This window comes from Falco biarmicus, chromosome 5 (genome assembly GCF_023638135.1).
Source record: "Falco biarmicus isolate bFalBia1 chromosome 5, bFalBia1.pri, whole genome shotgun sequence".
In the NCBI taxonomy this organism is placed as follows: Eukaryota; Metazoa; Chordata; class Aves; order Falconiformes; family Falconidae; genus Falco; species Falco biarmicus.
The window spans coordinates 60,891,389-60,919,100 of record NC_079292.1 but is presented as its reverse complement, the minus strand read 5'-3'; the positions used below and the strand labels follow the sequence as shown (position 1 = coordinate 60,919,100).

The 27,712-nt window shown below is 38.1% G+C and overlaps 1 protein-coding gene across 2 annotated transcripts in view; it reads left to right on the top strand.

Annotated features, from left to right (window-relative positions):
* The window catches only part of POLR3B (RNA polymerase III subunit B), an 82,014-nt gene that overhangs the window by 17,074 nt on the left and 37,228 nt on the right, over window positions 1–27,712 (top strand). For both annotated transcript variants that reach the window (XM_056339122.1, XM_056339124.1), the window contains exons 10-19: window positions 4,557–4,679; window positions 6,161–6,277; window positions 6,753–6,887; window positions 12,390–12,551; window positions 15,856–16,056; window positions 17,108–17,270; window positions 19,248–19,401; window positions 21,407–21,481; window positions 22,263–22,361; window positions 26,792–26,919. In XM_056339122.1, the coding sequence (XP_056195097.1) occupies window positions 4,557–4,679; window positions 6,161–6,277; window positions 6,753–6,887; window positions 12,390–12,551; window positions 15,856–16,056; window positions 17,108–17,270; window positions 19,248–19,401; window positions 21,407–21,481; window positions 22,263–22,361; window positions 26,792–26,919 (1,357 nt within the window). The remainder of the gene's footprint in view (window positions 1–4,556; window positions 4,680–6,160; window positions 6,278–6,752; window positions 6,888–12,389; window positions 12,552–15,855; window positions 16,057–17,107; window positions 17,271–19,247; window positions 19,402–21,406; window positions 21,482–22,262; window positions 22,362–26,791; window positions 26,920–27,712) is intronic.

Genomic DNA, 27,712 nt, shown 5'->3' with positions numbered 1-27,712 from the left:
AAAATTCATAAAGAGCTCTGTAGACTAGAATCTTGAGAGCGATTTCCTGTTTCAGGCATGAGTCATGGACACAGCTGCATACCGGGACAAGACCTGAACACACAGCAAACATACAGCCTGTCTTTCTTTCCTTTCGTGGTGAGGAAGGAAACCCAGGTTCATAGGCTGTGGGGAGAGGTGGAAATAGTTTGGATCTGAAGGTCCCTTGATCTGGATAGGTGGGGAGGCTGGACTGTGTAATGTCACCCTAAAGAGGGCATCTGCTGTGCAGTTCATCCTTATCCATAGTCTCTTCTAAACCTCAAGTCTGAATGACCTTGTTCTGCTGCTTGGCTTTTCTGCCATCCAGACCTGTAAGGATCTTTGTGATTGGCATACTTGGAGATTTAAGAGCTAGTTGGGCTGAACACATGTAAGTTGTGGTTTTGTGAAGTTTAGCACATTGACCACAGCTAACTGCAATTTGATAGGCTATAAAAGGCGACGTCCTGGCACTGTTCTAGGGCAGACTTGAAGTGTCCGTTCTTCAGATGCGATGGAGTTAGTGCTTTGTGTGGTAATAGCTTAAATACTTTCCCCCTAACCTTTCTTCTTGAAAGTGACAGAAGTATTTGTATGGCCGCTTTATATGTAAATGCAGGTTTTGGTTTGAAGTAGTGATTTAAATTGGACAGTTTTGCCCCCAAAGTATGTATTTGTTGAGGTTTTTGAAGGGTTGTTAACTGCCTTGTTACGGGAAACAGACATGACTAATTTGCTTCCTGCTTACTGGGTAAGGCTGCTTCATTAGTTAATACACATGCAACCAGATTGGTGTTTAGGCTGTCCTGAGTTGACCTGCAGCCCCAGGAGACCTTGTTTTAGCTGTGTGGTAGTTGTCCACAGATCACAGGGCTGTGTGAACTGTGTGTAGTGGGTTTTTTGAATATGTCGGGCTATGAGCTATGTACACTTTACCTGGGGTGGGGGGGTGGGGGGGGTGGAGCTCAAGCAGGTTTAGGTAGCCATGAGCGTTAGAGGAGGTGTGGAATATTTGTGTAGTACTTAAGGGTGTTTCTATCCTGAAAAACGTTAGGGTTATGGGTGACGTCATGCTGTGGCTTTTGCAGGGAACTCACTACATTGCAGGGTTTAGAGCTGTTTTAAGGTAAAGGCTATTTTTCTTTTGGGTTTGTGATCTTGGTTCAGTGGACTTGAGTGAGTCCTGGGAGCTGAAGTAAATGAAGGTTGCATGCTGCACCAAAACTAGTTGGAGAAGGAAGAGAATTATAAGTAACCTAGGGGGACTTAAAGTTGAATTTTACAACCTGAATCACTAGGTGAAGTATCTTTAGTTTATGTGGGAGCTATAAGGAGCTGCTCTAGGACCTGCGGCAAAAGGTTTGAACAGCAGATCAAGTTTCATTTTTACAAACCTGTGTTAGTCTTGGAGCTGTTAAGAGCAACTCTAGTGAAACAGCTGAATGGTGGTCTTACTGGATCTGCAGAATTATGGGTTCCCATGGCTGCAGTTTCATAACTTGTATATTTTGAATTATGAAAGCTCCAGACCAATTCTCTCTGTGATGTCAACCTTGAACTTCCCTGACATCTTTTTAATCCAGTCATCTGCCTGTCTCCGTTCTGTAATTTAGCCTGATGGACTGCAGAACTGCATTCTAGGGAAGTGCCATGGAAACGCCTAGACATCATCATTAAGGCAGGAGCTGGGGGAGGAAGAGCTGGGCTTGCACTCTGTCGTGCACACTCTGTCATATGTACGTGTGTTTGCGCACACACACATTTTGGGCAGCAGGGACATCCCCAGTCCTAGGAAGCGGCTGACCCCAGTTGGACCACTTTGTCCCACTTGAACACAGGAAGATCTGAATATTATGAATGATTGCTTTGACTTGTCTGTCTCATGTCCGTTGGCTACTAGCCTTCCAACCACGCTCTTCAACAGCCTGCTACTGTCTCCTTCCTCATCCCCTCATCCTTTCACTGCTACTGTTAAGGTATCCCTTTGCAATGTCTCCTTCGCCTCCACCCCCCCACCCCCCAAAAAATTAACCCTTTGTGGCTTTGTCTTCCAATCAAAAATAAACGAGACATCTTGTCTCTCTCTTTTTTTGTGTGTGTGTCTTTGTTTTATGTTAATTCACTTTTAGTCGGCTTTGTCTTGGGATGGTAAGAACAGGACACATTCCTACTTTGAATGTCATCAGTGTTTCTGTAAGAAAAGCAACAACCCAGGAATATTTTGTTACTATCCTAGTGATGTTACAGGCTAATTCTGGAGTACCTTTTTGGTTTTGATTTTTTTGTGGAAGTACAACATCAGGGCCAAATTTACTAGAAGAGCAAGTGTTAAGATTACAAATCTATCTGATACCAGCATAGGCTGTTGTGTTCCCTGTTAGTATTGCATGTAGGTGGAGTTGTGTGTGCAGCTCTGCCTGTGATTGTTGAGAGTACAGAGGAGACTAAATGGGTTTACTTTTAGGCTGTTGTATCAGCACATCTTTTTCAGTTATTTGTCTAAGTTTTAGTCATTAGTCATAAATCAATTTCCCCCAATTTGCACTTATCGAATAATATAACATGTATTGTTTGGTGGCAGACCCCAGCCTTGCCAACACACAAATTCAGATTCTCAAGTGAGTTTGCTGCTAGACTTCAACTAGAAATATAAATGGGCCTAATGATAAGTCCTATTCTCATCTTGCTGTCGAACTTCTGATCAGAGAATTCATCACGCTAGAAGAAATCATCAACCTTCTTTACTGTTTTTTGGATTTCTGTTTTTTTTTTTTAATGGGCAAAAGAGCATAGCAAAACTGCAGGTTGACTTTTTTCCCCCTACTTGTTTTGTTCACTTTTTACATGACTATTACAATCTGGTTGCCATCCTAAAATTAACCTGGTGGACAGAAGTAGGATGATATCTTATCAGCTTGTATTTGATGTGCTTTAGATAAATGTATTCCTGGTATATGTGCCTAGAATGGCACAAAGATTCCTTTAATAAAATTTTGGTCTTCTGTAGCTGAGTGCAATATGAATATGAGTGTATGAATCCGATTGTGGTTCCTAAACTGGTTTGCTGGTCAGCTATTAAGTCCTAGACAGGTGGGAAATTACTATTGTGAAGCTTTCATGCTTTTGTAGATTTTTCTTATGAGTCTGGCTATCAGGTCATTAGGATTTTTGTTAACTTCTCTGCTGGGGTTTAACTACTGTGCAACCTTATTTAAAAGGGTGAGTGAGCATAATAATATTTGAAAAACAGAGATCTGAACTACAGAAATAACACATGGGCAATTTCTGTTTCTGAAAAGAGCCTTGAGATCAGAGGGGTGACTATTTACTGGAACACTCTTATCTGGTGAAGTAACCGTGTCTTGATTTGGCACTCAGGTCCAAGATGGTGATCTGTGCTTTGCACTGAAAATGGGCATGTTCTCACACTCTTGTGGGTGTGCTACTTTTGCACTTGTCTGCTGAAAAAGAGAAGAAATTAAAGAAGAAAAGATAAAAAAAAAGCTGGATACTTCACAATCAGAGCAACAGTTTTGTGAGGGGATAGTGTTAGCTAGGTATTAAGCAAAGTGATGCCCAATGAAGGCAGTAAGAAGGGAAGGTATTTATGTATTTTGGAGGAAAATGTGACTTTTTGGGACACTGCCAGTTTTTAATGAGGACCAGAATACTAGGGTCTACATAGGCCATTATTTACAGTGGTCTTTGTGGCAGGCACTTAGAGGAATAATACGAATACAAACGTAACTTCCTCAAAAAGTTCTGAGAAACATTATAACTCAGCCAGAAGAGGTTTAGTGAGATTATTCCGTTTCTTGATATGGCAGAGCTCCAGGCAAATGTGTGAAGAGGGGAGCTTTAGCACCATCTGGAATCCACAAAGGCCTGCACTGCTGGCTGCCACCTTGAAACACTTACTGATAGAGAGATTTTTCTAAACCTGTTAAGCACTTTCTTAGTTTATTAAGCTTTTTCCGCAGTATAAAGTCTAACAAGGTGTCCAAGGATCAGTGAAATAATAGGATGGCTTTCAAGTGGAATTGTGTAGTGAAGTCATCTTCTAAATGCAGAGAGCTGCAAAGGAGTAAATTATAAATGTTTCTCAAATAGGACGTGCTGCATGGCAGTCAACTGAGTTTACGAAATTGCTTGTGGTAAGAGATAGCATGTAATCTTTTAAGAAATTTCACCTTCCTTTATTTATTGTAGATTCTGGTTTTCATTGTTAAACATGTAGGGTTGTTACTACCTGGTATTTATTTTTTCTTAAGAAAAACCATAAAATTTAACTCCTGTCAGTGAAGGAAAAAAGGCTCTCCAAAAAGTGTGTGTGTTCCTGCTGCTTATCAAGATTTCCTTTTAATGTTCTTCCATAGCTAGAATATGTGCTGCCAGTGCCAGATGGCACAGTTTCTTAGAGAAGAACTAGCTCTTGCTTAGTAGTAATGCAGACAAACAATACTGAATTAGCATAAGCAAATGTCAGTGAGTTAACATAAAGCCTGTGCTATTTCTGTCTTTTCTTTTTTTCCTAGGCCATGGGTGTTGAGAGTGACCAAGAGATTGTACAAATGATTGGCACAGAAGAACACGTGATGGCTGCATTTGCTCCTAGTCTGGAAGAATGCCAAAAAGCTCAGATTTTTACACAGATGCAGGTGTGTCTTTTCACATGGCCAGAGGCCATAAAATATAAAGATGGTGGGTATTGACCATTTTGATGTGTTCATGCACTTTGTGTTTTGGGGTTTGGTTTTTTGGGTCTTTTTTAGGGGGCAGGACTTGTCAAAAGCGAGGCTTTGCTCTCATTTCCTGACTGAAAAAAAAAAAGTCAAGAAACACTTTGTTTTCAGAAGCCCAGGGTTATGTTTTAATGTGTGCGGCAAATAGCGATGTCCATAAGATTAGGGGGTTTTGTTGAGGATGATTCCCATTTTTTAAAAAGGAACTACAGGCCTCATTTTGCAGAAGCCTTACTGATGTGGACATGACCATTTCATCATGTGTAGGTGTTCTCCTCCAATTCTAATCTCTTGTATAAAGCCCACAATAATAGCCACCCTCTGTCCTGCTAAAGACTCTCCAGAATTCTCTTCAGCTCATGTGTACTTTTTTAAATTAGCCAGAACACAGGCCATTTTGCTGTTTTCCATCATGTACATATTAGTCTGTTAGAAGAAGCTTTTGAAGGTTGGTCATAGTTCTGCTATTTCATTGTAAACTTTAGCGACTCCTTCTGTGTATGATGTTAAGTGTTGTAACATGAACATCTTTCTAGTTTGCATCTTTTGGGGCTTTTCAGGGTTAGAGGTAGTATAGAGGCCTCCTATTTCAGAGTCAGAAGAGTAAAATGGTGATGTTGGAGGAACATGGAGAAGTTTGAAGCATCTAGGAAGGTAGAAAAACTGAAATACAGAAGTTACTCTGTGCAAGAAATGTCAAACGAAATTAAAAGAGAGCTATCTGGAGAAGAAGGTAACAATGGAAAGGATAGTCTGTCGTTTAGTTGAGAGGGTGATTTTTTGGCTTGAGGGGCATGGCTTCATTTCCAGGCAGGAACTTCCTGTGTAGACCTGAATGCTTTCTTTGACTCATCTGGCCTTGAATTCTGCACATTGATTCAATTTCTTGGACAACTTGTAAGAGAGTAAGAATCCATTGATCATTGCAAGGTACTCTTGGAGACAGATGTGGATGCCACACAGTAGCATTTGTGCCTATTAAACAGCGAGTGCCACCTCATGGGCTAATACTGGAATGAAACTTAGCAAGTATACTGAAGAACTGGAGGTGAAAAGTCAAAATAATAAACTAGATATCTTTGGAATTTCTCTAATCTTTTCTCCTATATCTTTACAATCCTTTCTTTTAATATAGTCATCATGCTCTTTCACCACTTCCCATTCCAGATGTTATCAACGTATGATAAACACAATGTTGTATATTTAATTATAATCAAGTGTCAATTTTCAATTTATTTTTTTATTGTGTTTGGTATTTTGCACTTCGCTTGGAGTTTGTATCATCTGCGACTAGTGAGATTGCACTGACTGAGGAATACACACAGATCTCTGTGTGTGTATATTTATATAGGTTACAATTCTACTATTAACTCAGGTTAATTCCCCACCCTTGACAGGCCTTGAAGTACATTGGAAACAAAGTACGAAGGCAAAGGATGTGGGGAGGCCCAAAGAAAACAAAGATGGAAGAAGCACGAGAGCTGCTAGCATCAACTATTTTGACCCACGTTCTTGTATGTAACTCTTTTTTTTAAACTGGAGTAAATTTGTGTGATTATTTACGGTGTGAGCTTTGTTGGCAGGGAAAAATGTCTTTGATTGCTTTGTAGCTAAGATAAAGTAAATCACCCTCAAAATAAAGGGGAAGATTTGAATTGAATCAAAAGTAATCTTCATGAAATGCTCTACTGTTTAACTACTTAGCATACTACGCATTTTTCTGCATAGCCAGGCAGTATCAGCTATTAGTTCAGGACCTTATTCTCATGACCTATACTTTATTCTGATTTGTTCTCATTTAACAGCCATTTCAGTGTCACTAATGTATATTACCGTTAGCATTTTTAAAGAAGGTAAAGTGCACAAATCCCTTTCTTAACTCCCAGTCAGCCCAGATTACCCACTTATTGAAATGGATGTGTTTGAATAAGAACTAAGGAATTGATCCTGAAACATCAGTGTGTTTTACTTTTGTTTATTTGTTTACAGGTGAAGGAATTCAATTTTCGTGCCAAGTGCATATACACAGCAGTGATGGTGCGCAGAGTAATTTTGGCTCAAGGAGAAAATAAAGTAGATGACAGAGACTACTATGGAAATAAACGTTTGGAGTTGGCAGGGCAGGTGAGTTCTTACTTCAGGTGCTTTTTTTTGGGTTTTGTTACTATCTGCTTTGAAAAGATGCAGAATAAGGAGCATCCTTGTCTTCCTAACTTAAGCGGGTTTCCTCTCATTTTATTTTTGCTGTTTTTTCTATGTTGACTTACAGATATGCTTCCCTGACTGAGACTAATAAACTATATCCTCACTTCTGTGTTGCCTCTTTATAGACAGAGTAGTGTAAATATGACATCAGTTCTAGTTCCATTATAACACTTAGTGCCAAGAAGGCAGCAGTAAAATCCATCTTCCAGTGTCCCCCTTTAAGCATCTGGGTAAGGGAATAAACTGGGGCCAAACCAAATACATGCCTGCGTGTCAGGTCCAGGTTGTCCCACTGTGGAGAACCCAGCTTGTGTAGCAACTCACAGAACAGCCACTCAAGTCTCCTGTACTTTGCAGAAGCCTGTAAGATTGCTTATTTGTTGTCAACTGCCTTTCTAGCCTCTAGAGTAGCATGAATTAACTAAGTGGTTTAAAGTTAACTTGAGCAACTAATGGAAGTGGATTGCATGGACTACTCTGCTTGCAGAATTTTGCATTGAGATAGAGGCAGTAACAAAGGCCTGTGAAGGAGGGAATGGTTTGAGGTGTCTGACTGGCACCGTTCTTTTGCAGAGAGGGTGGCAGTTCACAGCTGTTGGCCAAACTACATTCTCCTAGTGCAGTGGGAATTTGCCTATCAGGTAAAGGAACTGCTTAGTTACCATGGCATGGATTTTTCCTTGCCATGCGTGGTTATTTGATTAACCAGTTTAGATTATGATGGGGCTTCTTTGCTGTGCTCTGTATTAACTTAAGTTGGGGTTTTGGCAGTCAGTATCATCTTGTGTTACTGATCGTGCAGCAGAAGTTCAGACAAGTATACGTAATGCACCAGGTTGGAGAAGCTATGCATTTCTGCTCCCCACATCATTCGTATTGGGATTTCTGTTGCAGCACATGTAACAATATCCATTCTTTTTTGTTCATATCCAGTGGGAATTCTCATCTTACTGTACTTTTTTAAGATGTGTGCTTGCATGTTGTCTCATATTCCTGTGCTCTTTCCCACCCTGCCTTGTCCTCCATGCACACATGTGAACACACACAGAGCACGCAATCATTTCAGAATAAAACCATGCACTTTGCTTCCTAGGTTTCTGAAGAAACTAAGACAACACTCTTGAACACACTCTTAAGCACAAATACAAGGGAAAAATACTCTTAACCTGTTAGGAAAAAAAATAATCTTTCTTCAAATTAATATGTTTACTGTTCGTCAGACTTGTGTGCTGAAGCAGAACATATTTCTAAAGTGTAAGGAGTAGTAAAAAAGAATGCACAATATTCTAATGGTTCTAATGTGCTGTAATGTTGCTGTATTTCAGTATGACAGTCAGTAATTAGTTGTTGCTTTGTCATTGTATTGTTCTTATTTAAGTGTATTGAAGGAGTAGTTTGATTTTCCCTAATATTTTTAGAGACAGAAAGTAGAGCAGGTAAAAAGTTTTCTACAAGCTGTAATAAAAAGGTGTCTGCTCACACAGATGTTAAAGTAATTTTAAATTAACTGGGAAGAGGTTTTAAATGTAGAGGATCATCATAACAAAGCCAATACATATTTTTTCTACGTCAAGGGGAACTGTGCAGAGGGGGTTGTAGCACTTGATTAAGAGTAGTTCTGGCTCCCTTGTGATATTTTAAAAGCTCATTTCAGGCTGAACACTTGAATTCCTCTCTGCCACATTATTGGTGTAATATTAATTTGATTGGACAGAATATAAAGTCTTGAGATTTTTTTTGCCAGTTTGAGTTTAGCTAAAGTTTGTGTGGATAAAATGGTTGGTGGTTTGTTGGGGTTTTTTTTGTTTGTTTTTTTTTTTAATGCCAGCATGTTCCTGGAATAAAAATCCTGTTGATTTAAAATTTGAATAAAGAAAAAAAAAAGATTCCCATGCGAGGAGAAAAACATAGCAGTCTAAACAATGTAAAGACATAAAAGGCATTGTGTTTATAAAAATGTGTGAAAACAATAGCTGCTAATTTCACACCCCACGGGACAAGAGAGTATGAAATGTGCTTTAGCTTTAGATAACAGAGTTGTATCCACTAGCCAAGCTGGTTTACAGAGCTTTCTCTTAGTCTTTCTGCCACTAGAGGCTTGGTAGGCCAGGTGCCAGCTGAGGTGTTAGCAAAACCTACCGATTTCAGGCTTAATCTTTTCACCTACCTTTTCTCTTTCCTTAATGTGTTCATTATTTGCTAAGCATTACTCTGTTCTTTGTCCTCGGGATTTTTTTGTTGTTGTTGTTTCTAATGCAGCTTGCTTTGTATGGGTGAGATATGGAACAGCACCAAAATCCGGCACCCTGGAAAGCAAGGGATTTCTACCCTGTGACAAAAGAATACCGCCTTGACTTCAGAGATTGCCTAATCCCAGCTGTTCTGATAATATAATTAAGGCTGCCTAATGTCTTTAATTTTGCAACCAGTTTGTGTGAAAGGGAGAATTTGGCACTCCACAGGCTTAAACGCTAAATAGCAATCTCAAGGCACCTAATTAGAATTCTCTGACATTAAGCTAATTGGTGAAACTGTATTTCAGCAGCTTAAGTTCTTTATTAATTTTTCTTAGGATTTTCAATGAAAATCAATTGATGAGCTGTCAGTATTTTATTTTTTTTCTTAAATATAATTTGCTGTTTAGTGCTCTTGTCTGAAGCGGGCTGAAAGGCCCTGGACTAACTATGAAATCCATTGAATATTATCATTGGCATTCCATCCTTTTTCTTTAATCTCTTGCTCTTGAGGTAAATAATGTGGTTATTGTGAGATTCTGCTTTGCCAGATAGTCAGAGCTCTGACAGACCTAGAGTCTGTGAGTGAAATTAGCAAAGTATGATGCTTTTCAGACTGGCAAATAGTAGGAAGTTGGTGTATTTGGGGTGTAATTTACTTTATTACTTCAGAGAAGAGGAAGGATGGTGTGGCTTTATAATGCCTATGGTGTGTGGAATTAGGGGATTTTTGCAATTTTATGATCAAGAAATCAAATGTGAAAGTATTTTCAGAGTAAATTTTTTTAAATGTTCTGTTAATGTTTTGCTAAATGTTTGTCCTGCTTAAACCTGTTGAGGTCAAATGTATACCATGATTGATTTCAAAGCGTCTAGTTCTTATTTGACAGGACTATCAGACGTCTTAAAACTGTGCACATTACTTCCTTTTACTTTTCCCCTACTTTTGAAATACTTCCCTCATAGTCTAGTTTTTGGAGACTCCAGTGGGTTTTCCTTCCTAATATGATGCTGCATAAAAGTTGCTTTTATTTCTGATGGAAATCTGATTTAAATGAGTTGTGTCATTGCAGGTGAGTTGCAGGTGACTGGGTTTTTTATGACAGGGTGTCACCTTGAAAATGTTAATGGTACTACAACAATCAGGAAGGGAAAGAGCCTCTGTAACACCTTTTCGTGCCAAGTGAGGTCTAAAATATCCCTGCTTAACCAGTTTTCAGCAAAACTTCTCTGTCCAGATTGCAAATAGGATTCCATTTTTGTCAAGGGTTAGCATACAGCATGTGTTATCGCTGTGGTTTTACAATTTAGTGACTGATCACTAAATATTCCTTATGTCTTGTGGAGTAGACTGTCAAAAATGATCCAGTCTTGCTCTCCATGAAGACCAGTGGGAGCATTTTATTGCAAATCAGATCTCCATCTTGAGTTTCCAGGTGCTATTTGTTGCTTTTATTCTAAAATGCATTTGTGATGCCAGTGAAAAAGGAAGCTTATAATTTATTTAGCTGCTTTATAGTGTCATTTGCCAAATGCTGTAGTCATCTCAGCTGGGGTATGTAGGTAGAGGAAAGTAAGCGAAAGCTAGTGGTCCAACCCAGTGAGAGAGGCATGAGTCGTTTGCTTTCTTCTTTCCAGAAGGTGAGGAAAAGTTTGGACTATGATGGAAACAGTTGAAATTCAGTTTAATTCTGTACATACAGAAATTAAATTGTGCAACTGACTCCAGAATGTCTTAGCTTGTGGTAGCTGAATACCTAGCTTGTTCAGCCCTACAATGCTTTGTACACTGGGAACCACCATTTCTGGCATTGGTAGCTGCTGCATTTTTATTTCTTTTGACACTTGGAGCTGCTGTAAAATAGAGTCCCAGGACAAGACTGCCAGGCTTTAGAATTGACACTGCTTGCTTGCAAGCTAATCATCGTGAACACTTAAAATGTATCATGTAAAGCAGATTTAAATGTTTTGGGAAGCTATTAGTGTCTGCAAGGAGAGGTTGAGCAAACGGCAGAAGCAAAGCTTGGATTGGAGAACAAAAAAAGTCAGGTCACAAACTTTGGTCACCTTTTCATTTTATGGCTATTTTAAGAGCTAGAAGTAATTAGTGTAGATATGCAGGAAATAATTGGTTTAAATTGCAGCACTTTGAAGGGTTGTATTGCTGGGCTTTTTCCAGTTCAGCTGTGTTACGAAGCTCCTTTGCTTAAGCTGTAGATTTATTTTTTTTGTTTGTTTGTTGTTTTTTTTTAAGGGAGAGATGTGGAAGATCATTGCACTTTCCAGATAGTATCGCTTGTAGAAAGGGATGTCAGATGTTGAACCAGGTGGACTTTCTGTGAGTGTAATTGGTTTTCCATAGCTTCTGATTGGCAGAAGGTAGCAGGATGAAAGTGTATATCTGAGGAAGTTGTCTACATAACCTGAGATGTCTTGCCAGCTGTCAAGAGCACAGATTGCTTCTGAGCCCCTAATAAAGTCTCTTTAGTTCTGCTTGTCCAGAAGCAATGTTAACTGTGCACCTTTTTTGCGTCAGTCTGGTTTTCCACACTGTGCACTGCTTCCAAACTCTGTGCTGCTGAGTTGCTTCCCCTAACGGCCACTGACAGTCACTTAAGTGTCTCTCTTGTCTGTTTTAGTAGCTCCTGGGAAGGGGCACTTTAAATAGCCTTTTTCACTTTTAATAGTAAAATATCTCAAGGTAACTGCTCACTGAACTGCTTTACTGCAGTTATTCCATCCAGTATTAGAATAGAAGCTGGTCTTGCCTCCAAATCTTGTGTGTAATTCAAGGTTGTACATTTAGGGTATTAAATCTTTAAAAGAGTTTGTGATTTTAGGAAGGAAGTAGATCAGCAGATTAGGGAAAACAGTTAGTAAAAGGATAGCACAGAGATGGATGGGTGTGCTAAGATATTGTGAAGGAAGAATTAGAGCAAACCAAAAAGAACGTAGACCATTCTACTTAATTTGCTTTATGTTATAATTTCTCCAATACTGCACTCTAATAAGGAAAAAAAACTCATGAGAAAAATACCATTTGAGAAACAGAGAGGGTATTTTTTAACTTAGAAGAAACATAACGGTAGAAGTATTAAATGTGTCCCTGTCACCCATGTGTCCCCCATTTCCCAGTTCTGGAAAAGTATAATTTTTTTCCCTTAATCCAATTGGTTTGTATTTCCAGCTTCTTTCTCTTCTGTTTGAAGATTTGTTCAAAAAATTTAACTCTGAACTGAAAAAGATTGCTGACCAAGTAATCCCAAAGCAACGTGCAGCTCAGTTTGATGTAGTGAAGCATATGCGTCAAGACCAAATTACCAATGGCATGGTCAATGCCATCTCCACTGTAAGTATTTTTGTTTTCATTTTAGTAGGTAAAGTTTTTCCACCAGAGTGAATGATGCAAATGTGTAAATTTTCTTCTGATGACTCTACTATCTTTGGTTGTAAAAACAAATCTATTTAACATTCTTTATAGATTAAAATTGCAAAAGTCTGTCATGAGCAGGACTTTTGGAATTCACTGAAGGATCATTAATCATCAAATCAAACCACTTTTTATTTCACCATTTATTTCAAAGTTTTATTGTGTGAGAAGCAATGGTAGAAAAAACCACATTTAAAATAGCGATCACGTTTGTATTTATCCAACTTGCTGTCTTCTAGGTTCTGTTTGACTATCTGGCTCATGCTATTTTTTATTATCTGGCTTTAGCTAGGGTCATATTACATCGTATGTCCAAAAGGTGGTTTAAAAACATCAGGAAAACATCATGAACAGAAGACAACTGGGTCAGGGGGTGGGGGTGGGTAGGCAAAAAAAAACCAAAAAAAAGCCAACTCTAAAAAGGGAAGCTGAATTTTGAGCTCTTTAAGGGCGGTGCCTTTTTATTCATATGAAGTTGCTAGTATGAGCAAATTTGCAGCATAGAAATTAGTGCTTCTCTGCTAATGATACTGAACTGTTTAACAGGGAAAACTGCTACATGCTGTATAATAAAAAAAAAAAAAACCAACATAATTAAGCCTTAAATATTTGTCTTGGCTAGGTTTTAGCCTGTGTCTGCCTTCTCCTAAACAGATATTTTCATTTTTTCCAGCAGAGAACAAAAATACAATTACTAACTTTGTCTCTTACATCACACATCTGCAAGAACAATTTGTGAGGTGGTTCCTGAAATCTAGCTACTGGCTTGTAAATGACTTTGAAATCCATTATTTTTTTTAAGAAATTAGATTAGTCTAAGTATTTTAGTAGCTGGTAAAAGTTACGCAACTTAATTTTTAATCTTTGGAACTCTTGAGGGGGCTTTTCTGCCTAGCATGAAACTGAGGATTTTCTTCAGTTCTTGTGAACAAAATTAACTCCACAAATTGCATCCAAAACCACTACCAGTCTGTTACTTACAAACCCCAGTGTTAAAGCTTATCACTATTTAATTTTATGAGTGCCCCAAATGTAGTTAAATCTCTTCAGTGCACGTAACCAAAACAATTGACGGATTTGTTTCTCTAAATGCTAGTGCTTTCTTCTAGCCAGTGCCAGTTTTTCCATTTGGACTGACAGAGATAAATCTGCAAACTATTCAGTATGTATTGTAAAGTCTTCCTTCTTCCACTGTCTTTGGACTTTTTTTTTACTGCCACATAAGCAGTTAAACACCATCTGCTCTTAAGCATTGAAAATAATTTCTCAGGAACAATGCCCAGTGCATACTATTCAAGAGATTAAGCAAATACCATAAAAATCATTCTTGGAAACAACAATCTCCAATTTCACCAGAATGCTTCAATGATAGTCTCAAAGAGCATTGAATAACTCAGTGGATTCATAATTACACCAGTAGCATGCAAAAGAATTCACAGCACTACTGCATTAACTGTACAGTGATGTTCAGTGATATTCGCTGTAGGTCATCTTTTTACCCTGAAAAAGACCAGAAGAGAGGGTAGGTCAGGCAGCAATGCCACAGGCCTAATAGACATTTCAGTGTCTGCAGAATCATCTGATGCCACTTAAGGAACAACTTTCAGGTCATTCATATTCATTCATAACTTCCTGCTCAGTAGGAAGTTACCTGCTGGGGATGGTCTCACAACAGCTGTGGCCCCAGTCTGGGTTTTTGGACAACATTTAAAGGAGTCAGTCTGTCACATCCAAAGCACAAAGAATTTTTCATATTATTTCTTCAGGCAGTGTTTCTACCTCCCCTTTCCTCCAGTCTTTGAGATTTCAGTCTTCAGGGCAGTGAAGAAGAAACCACATGCTAGTTTAGACTACAGGTGCAATCATTTCTAGTGTGAGGAAAAAGTACTCATTTATTGTATTCTTCCACTTATTCTGATAACTCCTGGTCTTTAAAGAATGAAATGGTTAGCAAGTGAACCCTTCCTGAGAAGGTTGAGTGAGTGGACAGGTTTCTTTTGACTGACTTACTGTTGGTATTATGACTTCCCACTTTCTGTAACAAGGAAAAAAGGGAAGTTCTGCAGACTGTTTGGTGGTCTCTCCAGTAGAAGCAAATAGCAAAATCATTCGGATGAATGGTGGTTCCTTGCTGTTCATCATAAAATGGAATTGTGCTGTTAATGTATAAATAAAGAAGCCAAGCAAATCGCCCTCTAAAAGAATTTCAGTGCAGTACAGCAGGTGAGCTTCAAATTTTTGGGTAGCGTTGGTGAGCTGAGTTTATCAAAAAGGCTATAGGAATTAGCTGAAGGCAGTCCTTGGGGAAACCATTACTTTTGAGATCTTCGTTGCCGTCGGACTGACTAGTAGCATGGTGGCTGGGATAAATAGTAGTAATTGGGACAGAAACTTGGTCTATCCACTGACTCATGTGCTGGGAGCTGTATATGGAGTAGATGTTATGAAGCCAAAATTGTAGCACCAAATTTCAAGATCTTCCAGTAGAGATTATTAAATCTGCTTGGCATGGAAACATAATTGTGTCCTAGAACATTCTCTGAACTCCTCTGTTCTCCTAATTAAAACCACAAGTGATACTGCCTGTGACAGTCATGAAACATGAAACCTCTGACGTATGTATGGATCTTGCATTTCATATTTGATGTAATCTTACCAGAGAAGTTGGAGAGACCACACTCTTTGGTGAGAAGACAAATCAGTGAGTCTTTTCCCTCTGGATTCCAAAACAAAAGGCTTCATGGAAGTACAGGTAGCTTTGATGTCAGACTTCTCCAGCTTAAATGCCTGTGTTTCCTACAAAAATAACAAAGCACAAAAAAGGCAGAGCTGAAAGTTTGTGGGATCTATTGTAAAAGTGTATTTCACTCAAAATACTTTTTTTTAGTTTGAAAATACTCAAAAACATCTATAATGGGAGAACAGAAAATAATTTAGCTAAATTTGAGTATTGATTTACCTGTGAGGGACACATGATGAAGAATCTTTGTGTGATTGACTAAGTATCCTCTTGTCTGAAAGAGCAGTTCTTTTGTTTCAACTTTTTTTAGTACTTAGTTACAAGTATGTTATAACTAGTAGTTCATGTGCAGATAGATAATTGGAAAGTTGTTCTATATAAATGCAAAGCTTCTCATTCTAAGTACTGAAAAAAGACATGTATTGTCAAGACTACGGAAGGATAAACTGCAATAACTTTTGAAACGTTCATTTTATTCTACAGGGAAATTGGTCTCTGAAGAGATTCAAAATGGACCGCCAAGGCGTGACACAAGTATTGTCCCGCTTGTCTTATATATCTGCTCTGGGAATGATGACTAGAATCTCTTCTCAGTTTGAAAAGACAAGGAAAGTGAGTGGTCCTCGATCACTACAGCCATCTCAGTGGGGGATGCTCTGCCCATCTGACACTCCTGAAGGAGAGGTGAGGAACTTACATTTTGCTTTCAGTAGTTCTTGTCCCGAGAAATGGAGGCATAGGTGATTCTCCATAAGAGGAAGAAGTCTGATGAGGATGTTTCTGGAGAGAAAAAATATCCTCAGACTGATAACACAACTTCTATGTCTTCTCACATCCCATCCATTTACATCCTGATCCTCCTTACTAAATTGCCTTTTTTCTCCTACCTCAGTGGAGTGGCTGGAAACTTTTCAGAAATAATTTGGCTGTATGAGAATGACATGGGGGCTCCCATTTTTGCATCAGAGCTACTTGTTCTCTTTTGATCAGAGCAGAAAGAGAGGAGTCCTAAACTCTTATCCCTTTGTTCAGTAATAGATGTTCTGCTTTGAAGTTGCAGCATCAACCTGCAATTTTTCTAGAAACAGGTATTATTACTATAGAAATGGCTTTAGCCTTTAGCTTGAGGAAGAGAAACACCTTTGTATGTTTTGCTTTTAAGACATCAGCTATTTTAACCAAATGATTGATGCTGTCTTTTTCTTTGTTTTCCTTTTTTTCTTTTATTTCGTAAAGAGAAAGTACTGGAGGAACTCTGAACTTGCTGGCATAAACACATAGTCAATATGAGCTAGTTATCATTAAGCAGCTGAAATAAAATTGCACTGTATAAGATATGTGGATATTTTCCATTGTTAGAATTTGTGTTAGAACATACAGGATATCTAGCAAATCGGTAAATATACTGATTTCATATTTCTATTACGCTTCTAAGTTGCTGTTGCTTTGAAGAGAGAAATATAGGGTTATACATGGTTGGTTAACTTGAGAACTACAACTTCATTGCCTATAGTTTTATTAGTTTGTAAATGCTAAAACATTACATTTCAACCTGATACAGAAAATTCTTCCTTTCTTCCCTCCTCATTTTCAGTGTAGTTAATTTGTTTCATTTCTTTCCCTTTATTCTTCTGACTTTTTTTTTGTTCTTAAGTATGGTTTTTGGAAGAAAAAGATAAGTATAGTATTAATACTTTGGAATAAAATGGATAAAAGATGTATTTTTTTATTTTAGGCATGCGGTTTGGTTAAAAACCTTGCCCTCATGACTCACATTACTACGGATATGGAAGATGGCCCAATTATTAAATTAGCCAGTAATCTTGGAGTTGAAGACGTCAACTTGCTCTGTGGTGAAGAACTTTCATATCCAAATGTGTTCCTTGTTTTCCTTAATGGTATGTTACTTTTCAGCAGTCTTGACTCTGATCTGTTGCTGATAGAGAGTTAGGCTTCAGAAATCCTCCAGCAATTTTTGGAGCAGTCAACTGCAGATGCCATTCTCCACATGTAGATAATTCCATCTGTAAATATTTTGATAGGGTCAGGCAGAGTAGGCAGGCCGGGTGATGGCCCTTAGTTGTCTTAAGCTGTGTCCTTAGAACTCTGCTTGCAGATGTGTGTAGTTGGGAAATTGAAGCTTGCTCAAATTTCAGTACTGTTTTGAAGTACGTTGCATAAATAAGTACAAAAATATGTACGTTCTATTACAGATTTGTTTGGTTTTTTCAGGTGCTCACTGAATGAGGTACCATTCATAAATACTTCTAAAAGAGAATAACACTGCTAAATTTGTAATAAGTTAAGTTTACGAATTCAGAGCTTCATTCACAGAAATTATTTAATTTTAATGTAATCTTTACGTATTTATATATATATTCATGCAAGTTCCTTTAAAAACAGGAAGGAAACATCACTTGTTTGCAAAGTTTAGCAATGCTGTTCTCTTCAAAACTACCTTTTAAAGGGCAACTTGCTTTGTGAATGATGAGAAAAAATTAGACCTCAGAAAATAGGCCTCTTTGTTAAAGGGGTGATTTGGTGTATGTGCTTTGCATCGGCACACTTATGTTCCTTTTACAATTGATCTTTCAGTGTTTCTAAATCAACAGGTACTGTGATATCAGATTCCAAAATACTGATGTTTTAAAAACTACAGCTGTGATTTAAAAATTGCCTTTGTCAACAGCATCCACTTCCAGGGACTAGCATTTAATGTCTGTCACCATGAATAAATTCTCCATTTACCTTTGAATTAAACAGCAGTTGTTCTTCAATCCTGTCTTTTACCAGCAAGTTGAAAGTAGCACTTGCCCAAACTGTTTTCTTTTGCTGTGCTTTTCTGTAGCAGTATGTTAAAAATAAGGTTCAGTGAAACAACGTGCACTCTCTTCCATCTTGTTATATGGTCCAAAGGGGAATGCATAACAGAAATACTGGACTTCCTTCACAAATTTGGCCTGTAGTATGGAACAAGATAGTTACGCTCCCAAATGTCAATGATCTAGTATTAAGTGAGGCAAAACAATTTACTTTCAATCTACTACTGTGGGTTTAGTTCATAAAAAAATTTCAGGCTTGTGGATGGCTGACTTGATTCTGATTTAAACTTCTGACCTGAGAGGGCAGAAAATCTGTTAAGTACAAATCCTTTAAGCTATAAAGACCTTTTTATTGTCTTAGAAACTCCCTAAACTGTCATGCTTTGTTTCCTCCTTCAAAGTTTTGTTTAAAATGATACCATACTTAGGGGTTTTTTAATATATATTAAAATTGCTTTGGTCAGCTGACTCTTTAAATTAATTTTACTCTCTTGTTTGTTCATCATGCATCAGAATACTTATGTATGTGCTAAAGTGCCCTGCTAAGATAGCAATAGCTTGTTGAGCTAAGTTCCTGAAGGAGGAATTCTAGTGCTGTTGTGAGTGATCACATATATAAAAAATACCAGGTCTTTCTAAAATTTCTGACAAGGCAGCAGGACAGTTCCTGGATCTGTTCTTGGAAACCTTGGATCCATTTCAGTACAGGTGAAACTGCAGGCTTCAGGAGTATTGTTTTCTTGTACACTAATTGGTGAATGGGCATCTGAGCAGAAACATATTTGAAGATGGCTGGATGAAGCATGCCATTTGTCTTATGAAGCTATTTAGAGGCAAATAGATGACCTGTGAAATTCTGACACTTTTTTTAATGTTTACTAAGAGAAAAAAAGAGCCAATTCTTACTCATGTCAGAAAAGGGAAATTTTATGATAATTTATTATTTGCTGGAAGTAGGACGTACTTCTATACATGCTAGATATGATCAGAATTTGTAAGTAGGGTTTTGGATATGCAAAGAATGCACTATGAATTTATTCACTTTCTGAATAGGTAACATCCTTGGTGTCATACGTGATCATCAGAAATTAGTAAACACATTTCGGATAATGCGTCGAGCGGGTTATATCAATGAATTTGTTTCCATCTCTACAAATCTTTCTGACAGATGTGTCTACATTTCCTCTGATGGAGGGAGGCTGTGCAGGTAAACATCTTGTCAGAATTATCTCAGTCGTGAACTTACTATAAACACTGTTTTATTCATGTCAATACACTGGGCTGACTTTCACAAGTACAGATTTAAGCAAATTCAGTAGGGCTTGAGCATCTCTTTTCTCCTTAAGTAGCCCTCATTCAAAACAGGCAGATTTGAGAAACATAATATATAGTCATGCAACTTTTTTTTAAAAAAAGCCCAAATAAATCCATTTTATCTGTGAACAAAAGTAAAACCAAAATATTTCTTCTATCTTCTTTGAAAAAAAAAAAAGAGGGGGGTGATGCTAAAGTCAACCTGATTGGCAACTCTAGTAACATCTGATGTCCTTGGAGTTTTTTTTTTTTTACTTCCTGTGAAGTGAGAAACAAGCAGCCACTTGCCTGATATCCCATGGGTATGATATCACATTTTAGAATGAGAAGTTACTCTTTGTCTTCAAGGGCCTTTACTTCTGATGCAAAACTTCTTCAGGCATGTATACCTCTTTGCTATAATACCAAGAAATATGTCTCACAATTTTGGTTTATTCCATTGCTTATCCTTAAGTAGATAGGGAATTCAATAAACCTGTAAGGAAGGTCTCTACCTTGAGATGCTTGTGCTGTGTATTAGACAGAGGGAGTGCCTGTATAACAGTCATGTCACAGAGGAAAGGAAAAATAATTGGGTGGCTAAAATGAGAAAGAGTGGAACGTAACAAGATTCTGAAACAGAAAATCAGGTTGATTTTATAGTAAAGGCTAGAGACTCCAGTAAAATTATGGCAGCACTGTGATAGACTGTTTGCAAGTAAAACATCTCCCGGCCCAAGTAATTAGCCTAAAGAACAAGATATAAAAGATGAACAAAGCAGAGATTGAGAGAGGCAGAATGAGTTAATAAAGATATGCATATTTTAGCATTGACTAGCTGCGTGCATATTTTGTGCGTACTTCAAAGAAACAGCAGTCACAACTACAGCTGGCATTTCATTGTGTTCATTAGTTGAATCTCAGAGCATGTCGAATGCAGTTTGAGCTGGAGGCTCCAAAATAGTACATGTATAAACCATCAGCTAATCGTATCTGGTCAAGAGATCCAGAGTAGAGGCATATTCAGTGGCTGAGAAATCACTTTTCCAGTCAGGCCTAATATCGGCCATTCTGCAGGTTTGGAGATGCAGCAAAACTTCTGATCTGTAAAACAAAGACAAGTGAATCATGTGGATTTCCAGGAGTTTACCAAGTTTGCTTTGTGGCACCCCCCACTCTGTGATTGTTCAGATACCCCTATTAACCGTTTAAAAGTACTCATTAGTCTTCAAACAGTTATTTAGACTTCAGAGTGGAGTCTGCAAGTATAGTGTAGCTATTTGCTGCTCTTTATCAGAGCAGCTTGTCCAAATAGCAACAGCCCTTGACGTTTCATTCTTGCATGCCATCCTTTGTGTCAGTGTTTTTGTGTGGTAAGGAAGCCTTCAGAGATCCATGTGCTGTTGAAATTTATGGATTCATCCGAGGTCACCCACAGTAAATACCTGTACTTTGCATCACATAAGTAACAGCAAAATACATTCTTGCATGTGGACACTTGAGCAAAAAGTGTTCGCTCAGTGTTGTATGAAATCCTTGCAATATCCGTAGAACTTAATGCTGTTCTTAGCTTTGTAGATTGAGAAATCTTCACTCTTATAAAACTATCAACAAAATGTGTAGGTAAGACATAAAAAGTTAGTTTAAAGATTCAGAGGGGGGGGGGGAAGAGAGGGCTTCCTCCTCAAAACTGAAGTCTTAATTTTTCTTGCACGCTTTTTGGGTACTTCATAGACAATATGCCAGTGCAGGATAATCTGTGTATCAAACCAAGGTCTGAATAATTAATTGTATTTATGTGGCTATATCAGTTAAAAGTGCATAAGTTTTAAAAGTGGTTTATAAAATAGGTTGTGTGTAGGCAGGGTTCTTACTATGAGTTAAGTATTTGCTATGATAATTTTTTTGTTTAATTGTAGACCCTACATAATTGTAAAGAAGCAAAAACCTGCAGTTACAAACAAACATATGGAAGAACTTGCTCAGGGATACAGGTACACGATTCAAGTAAACCATATTCATCTTCGCTAAGTAAATACTGTGTGGAAATATGTCCATCAGTCAGTATTTCACAATCTTTGGGTTAGCTGTGTAGAGGAGAAGTCTACTCTCTCTATAAATTAATAGTCAGCGTATTGGAGGTTTTCTGTTTAATGTCAAATTAAGTCTGCTGTTGTTATTTTGTTACTGCTATGAAACTTGGTCGTTATGCAGAATAAATATATCTCACAGACTCATCTTTCTGCAAGTGGAAGGTCTGAGGCACTACCATCCTTCTCCTGACTGAAGAATCAAACACTTTGAAGGAATATCAACTTGACCACCTTAAACTGGGCGCATTCAGAATTAGTTTTGAAACTTTTGAAACTTTGCAAATTCTTAGTTTGAGTGTTTAAAAAACCCACTTTCACAAAAGCGTTTAAATTTAGCTTTAACTAAATGTTGGGAAACCATCACAAAAACTTACTAGATTACCCTTATATTTGCCTACGTATATAGTGATGATGAGTACATACAGGAAGATTTTATTTAGTAGTTCAAATAAGTAACATTGGCCAGTCAGACTGCGTGAAGCAGTGAATGGGCAAGGGGATTAATTTAAAAAAATAGCTTTCTTTAAATATGTAAAGTGTGCAGAACTTTTCATGTAGAAGTATTTCTGTAGTTTAACTTCTGCACATTACATTCCTTCAATAGATGTATTATGTAGTTTTATTCTTGCAAAAATTTAAGAAAAGGCAGTACTTCTAGTGTAATCTTTTAATTTAATTGTAGGAATTTTGAAGACTTCTTGCATGAAGGCCTCGTTGAATATTTGGATGTGAATGAAGAAAATGACTGTAACATTGCACTATATGAACATACAATTAATAAGTAAGTATGCACTCAGACTAAACACTAGTACAGGAAAAACTTTCATAGGGTGATTCTCTGAAATGCAAGTGTGTTGATAATGTTACTGTTTCCACATATGCATACTGTTCCCATGCTAATGGTTGAAACAACTCCAGATGAAAGCTAAAGAAAGAAATCTGTTTACAACATTCAAAAGTATTCATGGGACAGTTAGAAAAAAAATTATTTAGCTTTTGGGTTTGGGGAGATCTGTTCCTGCTTCTAACTCTCAAAACCATGATGTACTCAAAGGTATATCCTTTTTTTCTCTGGATGTGGCTTTTTTTTGTTCTAATCATTGGGCTGCTCATCGTAATTTGACACAATAGGAATCCAGAAGGCAAATCGTTCCATGTGTTAAATGATGATCTTAGCACATCCTGACAGTCATTTGGAAAATCTCTCACGGCTGTAGTGGGACCCTAGACAACCAGCTTGCCTTTGACTTTTGGAAGTATAATAGGCCCTGATACAAATGTCTGGATCATTCCGTGAATTCTTTACCACATATGTTAAACCTATTTCTGGTATGTGATCTTAATTTAGAAAGTGTGGTGGTTTGATCCTGGTTGAATGCCACGTGCCCACCAAAACCACTCTATCACTCCTCTCCTCAACCAGGCAGGGGAGAGAAAATAGAACAAGAGGCTCATGAGTCAAGATAAGGACAAAGAGATCACTCAGCGATTACTGTCACAAGCAAAACAGATTCGACTTGGGGAAAATTAGTTTGATTTATTACCACTCAAATCAGAAAAACATCTTCCCCCCCACCTCTCCCTTCTTCCTGTGCTTAACTTAATTCCTGATTCCTCTGTCCTCCCCCAAAGCAGCACAGAGGAATGGGGAGTGGGCATTATGGTCAGTTCATTGTTTCTGCTGCTCCTTCCTTCTCACAGTCTTCCCCTGCTCCAATGTGGGGTCCCTCCCACAGGAGACAGTCCTCCACAAACTTCTCCAACGTGAGTCCTTCCCACAGGCTGCAGTTCTTCATGAACTGCTCTGGCGTGGGTCCCTTCCATGGGGTGCAGTCCTTCAGGAACGGACTGCTGCAGCATGGGTCACAAGTCCTGCCTGTTGTGTGCTTCAGTGTGGGCGTCCCACGGGTCACAGCTTCCTCAGGCACCCACCTGCTGTGGCATCTGAATATCTGGCTGTGGATATCTGCTCCACTGTGGACCTCCATGGGCTGCAGGGGTGCAGCCTGTCTCACCATGATCTTTACCTGGAGCACCTCCTCCCTTCCATCTTCGCTGACCTTGATGTCTGCAGAATTGTTGCTCTCAATAGTTTCACTCCTGTCTCTTGCTGGCACAGATTATTTTTTTTCCCCCTTCTTAATATGCTATCGCAGAAGTGCTACCACTGTCACTGATTAACTCTGCCTTGGCCCGTGGTGGGTCTGTCTTGGAGCCGGCTGGCATTGGCTTCATTGGACGTGGGGGAAGCTTCTGGCATCTCCTCACAGAAGCCACTTTGTAGCCACCCCCCCAGTACCAAAACCTTGCCATGCAAGCCCACTACAGAAAGATTTCCAGATATGTTGTGTTTTCCACGTATCTGAAGGACCTGGTGCTTTTTTTTTTCCCCTCTGTCTTGTCGCTGTGATTAAAGAGCCCACTTTAAAAGAAGGATTCTTTTAGATTCTTAAGTCCTCCTATCTTTCCACATTTTAATGTTTCTCCGACAATATCCTGTCAACTGAAGGCTGCATATAAGATGTTAGAAGTTATCTCTGTGAAATGTTTGATCAGTAGATTTACATAGAAAATGCATTTTCTAAATATTCTGTCCTGGTCAAGTACTCCTGGAAGACAACAGAAATACATAATTGATTTCAGTGGAGCTGGGTGACACCTTTAGTTGTCTTTAACCTTTACCAGATAAAATGCATTAACTCTGCTAATTAAATTGTATTGCTCCTGGCCAAGCTTTTAAAGACTTTATCACTTTAAGAAATTACTCTTGCATGCTCTTGGCTGGCTTCTGCATACATAAGCAAAGAAGAGCACACAAAATTGCTGTCATTCGTGCCAAAATTAAGTAACTTCCACAAAGCACCAGAACTGAAAAGTTTAAGTTACAGGACATGTGATTCAGCTAGGAAGATTAATGGCAGTGTATCACATGAAATCACGATTTAGTCAAAAAATAGGAGATGGTAACCTTCTGATGGACTAGTGTGAGGAAATGACTCTACAATAACTGCCAAAAAGCTTAGGAGACTCTTGTGGTGTCCATCAACTTGTTTTGAGTTTAGCTTCAGTGCTTGTAGTTAGTGCCATAAGTATCTGAGCTTGCACCATGTGAGCACATTGCTCCTTGTGTTTAGTAATGATATTCCCTACATCTTGAGTAGTTGATGTGTGTACCCCCTTTCCCCAGCTGATCATGTTGCATTTTAAATGGTGTGACCATGTTGGTACAACTTGTTCTGGTAATACAACTGATATAATCCACCATTGTGAAGTATTCAATTAACATTCCTGCTTTTGTAATGTAGGCTTCTTTTAGCTACAGTATCCTCTCTTTACCTTTCCAATCCAGTTAGGTGGTTTTTTTATTGGTGTATTTGACTCTATGTAATGTGTTCACTTTCTGCCTTACACATCTGTAACTGATTTTCAAACTCACTAGGTTGTCTTCCTTTCTTGGGCTCTTTTCTGGCAGTAGCATTTTGACTTGCAGAATTTGAACTGCTGTGTGAAGTTTGAAGGCCTCTCATCAGAGCACTATGGAATACTTTCTAAGCCTCTAGGATTTGTGTGTGTTGCATCTTCTTTGGTTGAAATGGGATTGACTTCTATGGAAAATACTTGTGTTGAATACCCTATCTGAAAATGTATATATGTAGTTCCATGCTCTAGTACTTTCTGAAGAAATTAGCTAACTTTGCTATCAGTAAGTCTTAAGCCTCTTGTTTTATTATTTGAGAAGAGTCAGCAGTTCTGTAAAGTTCTACAGAATGGGGGAGCAGTCTGTGCTTGAAGTTTGCTAGCAGCTCTTGAGAGCATTTTGCAATTACTTGACTGCAATTGGGATTCTACCATTTGCATTTTCTTAAGACAGGCTTCAATTAACATAGCTGCTTTTTATCAAGTGGAGAAAAATAGTGGCTATCCTCTTGCCAGCAGGTTATTTTTAGGTGCTTCAACCATATCTGTGGTTTATAGATGGATAATTTCACTAGGCTTGTTCCTCAGGGTTTCCAGATTTGTTTTGGTTTTCATATTTCATTTTTTCCAGTAGCACATACATTGTTTCTGTAAGTTCATCTTCAGTCTGTATGTACTTGTGGGTAATTCCTCAGCCTTTTTGAGCTTGTGATGCTTTGCCATCTTTTGAGTGTTGTCATAATAGAGATTGTTCCAATCACTTCCTTTGCAAGGTCTTAAAGTTTAGTAATCAAATTAATTTAACCAATTAATAAGAGTCTTCCAAGAGAAGGCAGACATTAAGGATGGGATTTTCAGAATGCAGTGGGTTTAAGTGTGTGGGAGAAGCAATGTATGCCTAAACCCAAGCTCTGTGTAATAATTCCAGAATACCATGAAAGATATGATTTGGATAGGTTTAGTTATAATTTCTTTATTTCAAAATTTCCCATTTCCTAGTTACTTATCTTGATTTAAATTCAGATCTGCTCTAGCAAAACTTTATTGTACACTCCATCTTTAGCTATTAGCCACTCCATTTGCTCCCAGTGCATGCTATGATATAATTGTTTTTGTTGAGCATGAACTTCCTCCTCTGAAGCCTCATGCCAGGTAGAATGAATTTTGCTATCTCTGTCTTTATTGCTTGTCCTTGTCTTTTTACTTCTCATCAGTACTGTCTTTTAACAACATAATCATATCCAAAATATTTGCAGAGCTTTTCAAATAGTGTTTTATTATGCCATATCACCTATGGCACTGGATCTGTTTTGGGCATGTTTTGCCTCTAACTGATGTTCTATAACTGACCTTGGAAAACTAAAACTACACTTTTATGTTTTTTTCTATACCTAAATCTGTCTTGCTCTTCCTTCTTCCACCTCCCCAGTGGATTTCCAGATCTCTGAGATCAGTAATTTGATGTGGAGGACTCTCGTTACGTGAGAAGACATTCCTTAGGGCAGTTTGGGTCTTACTGTATAAACTGATGTTTTACTGTCTTACTGAGCTCCCTCAGGTTGTTGTTATCTGGAGGCTTTTTCTCCATGATGGAAATTCATAAACCCTTATTTATTTCTTCTTCATTTCTTTTCATGTGGAAACTCTTAATGAATCCATATTTTGAGGTCCTACTGACTTACATTTTCCTGAACAGAATTCAACTGAAGTATTATGAGATACTACTAAATTAAATAAAGTCTAGTTAAGATGTTAGTTTACAAGCCAGCTATAACTGGTACTCTTTCTTTTAAGAGATACAACGCATTTGGAGATTGAGCCTTTCACACTTCTTGGTGTCTGTGCTGGCCTGATTCCATATCCTCACCACAACCAGTCCCCAAGAAACACTTACCAGTGTGCCATGGGGAAACAAGCAATGGGTAAGACTTTTTTTTATTCAATATTGAAGCTATGTAGCAGAATTGACAAAACAGAGAAATACTTTCTTACCTAGTTCACATAAAAGCTTTGCTAGGAAGAGGAAAAGAGCACTTTAGCTCTGAGAGAGAAAGAATTTACCTCTGAAAGCTGAAAAAATTAAAAGGCAGAAGATACCAGTCAGTTTTACTTAATGGAGACCATATCTGCAGGACTTAATACTTAAAATAAAAATTGAAGAAACTGCGGCACTGTTGCTTTTTTGATGATTCTCAAAAAAACCCAACATGACTTTAAAGTTTTCAGTGTAGCTGCAGGATTGGCAGAGTGGGGTGGTTTTAGGCTGCAATGTGCTGTGTGTTTTCAGACAGAGTTAAAAAGTACTCACAAAGAGAGAGAGAACACGGAGAGAGAAGAATTTTCCTGAATAGTTGAGTAGGTGCCCTATAAATAAATAAATAAATAAATAAATAGTTACATTGACATTAGAGACTAAGAGGAATCAAAATGTGAAAAAAAAAGTGCTTAGTTACTTGAATACTTTCTGCAGCTGTGGTATAGATTTGGGGCTTTTTCTGTTTTGGATATTGAGGGCAAGTATCAGCTTCTCAGGAAGACAACTGAAACAAAATTAATTTCATGATCACTTAGTTCTCTTTACAAATGTGATAGCTAGTCATTAAAAACCATCCATTTTGTAAATTTGCTGTTGTGGGTGATTGACACTAGGTATGTCCTTATCCTTCCTTTAATACACAGCTAAACTAGCATTAAAGCATCCAAGTCATATGGCCC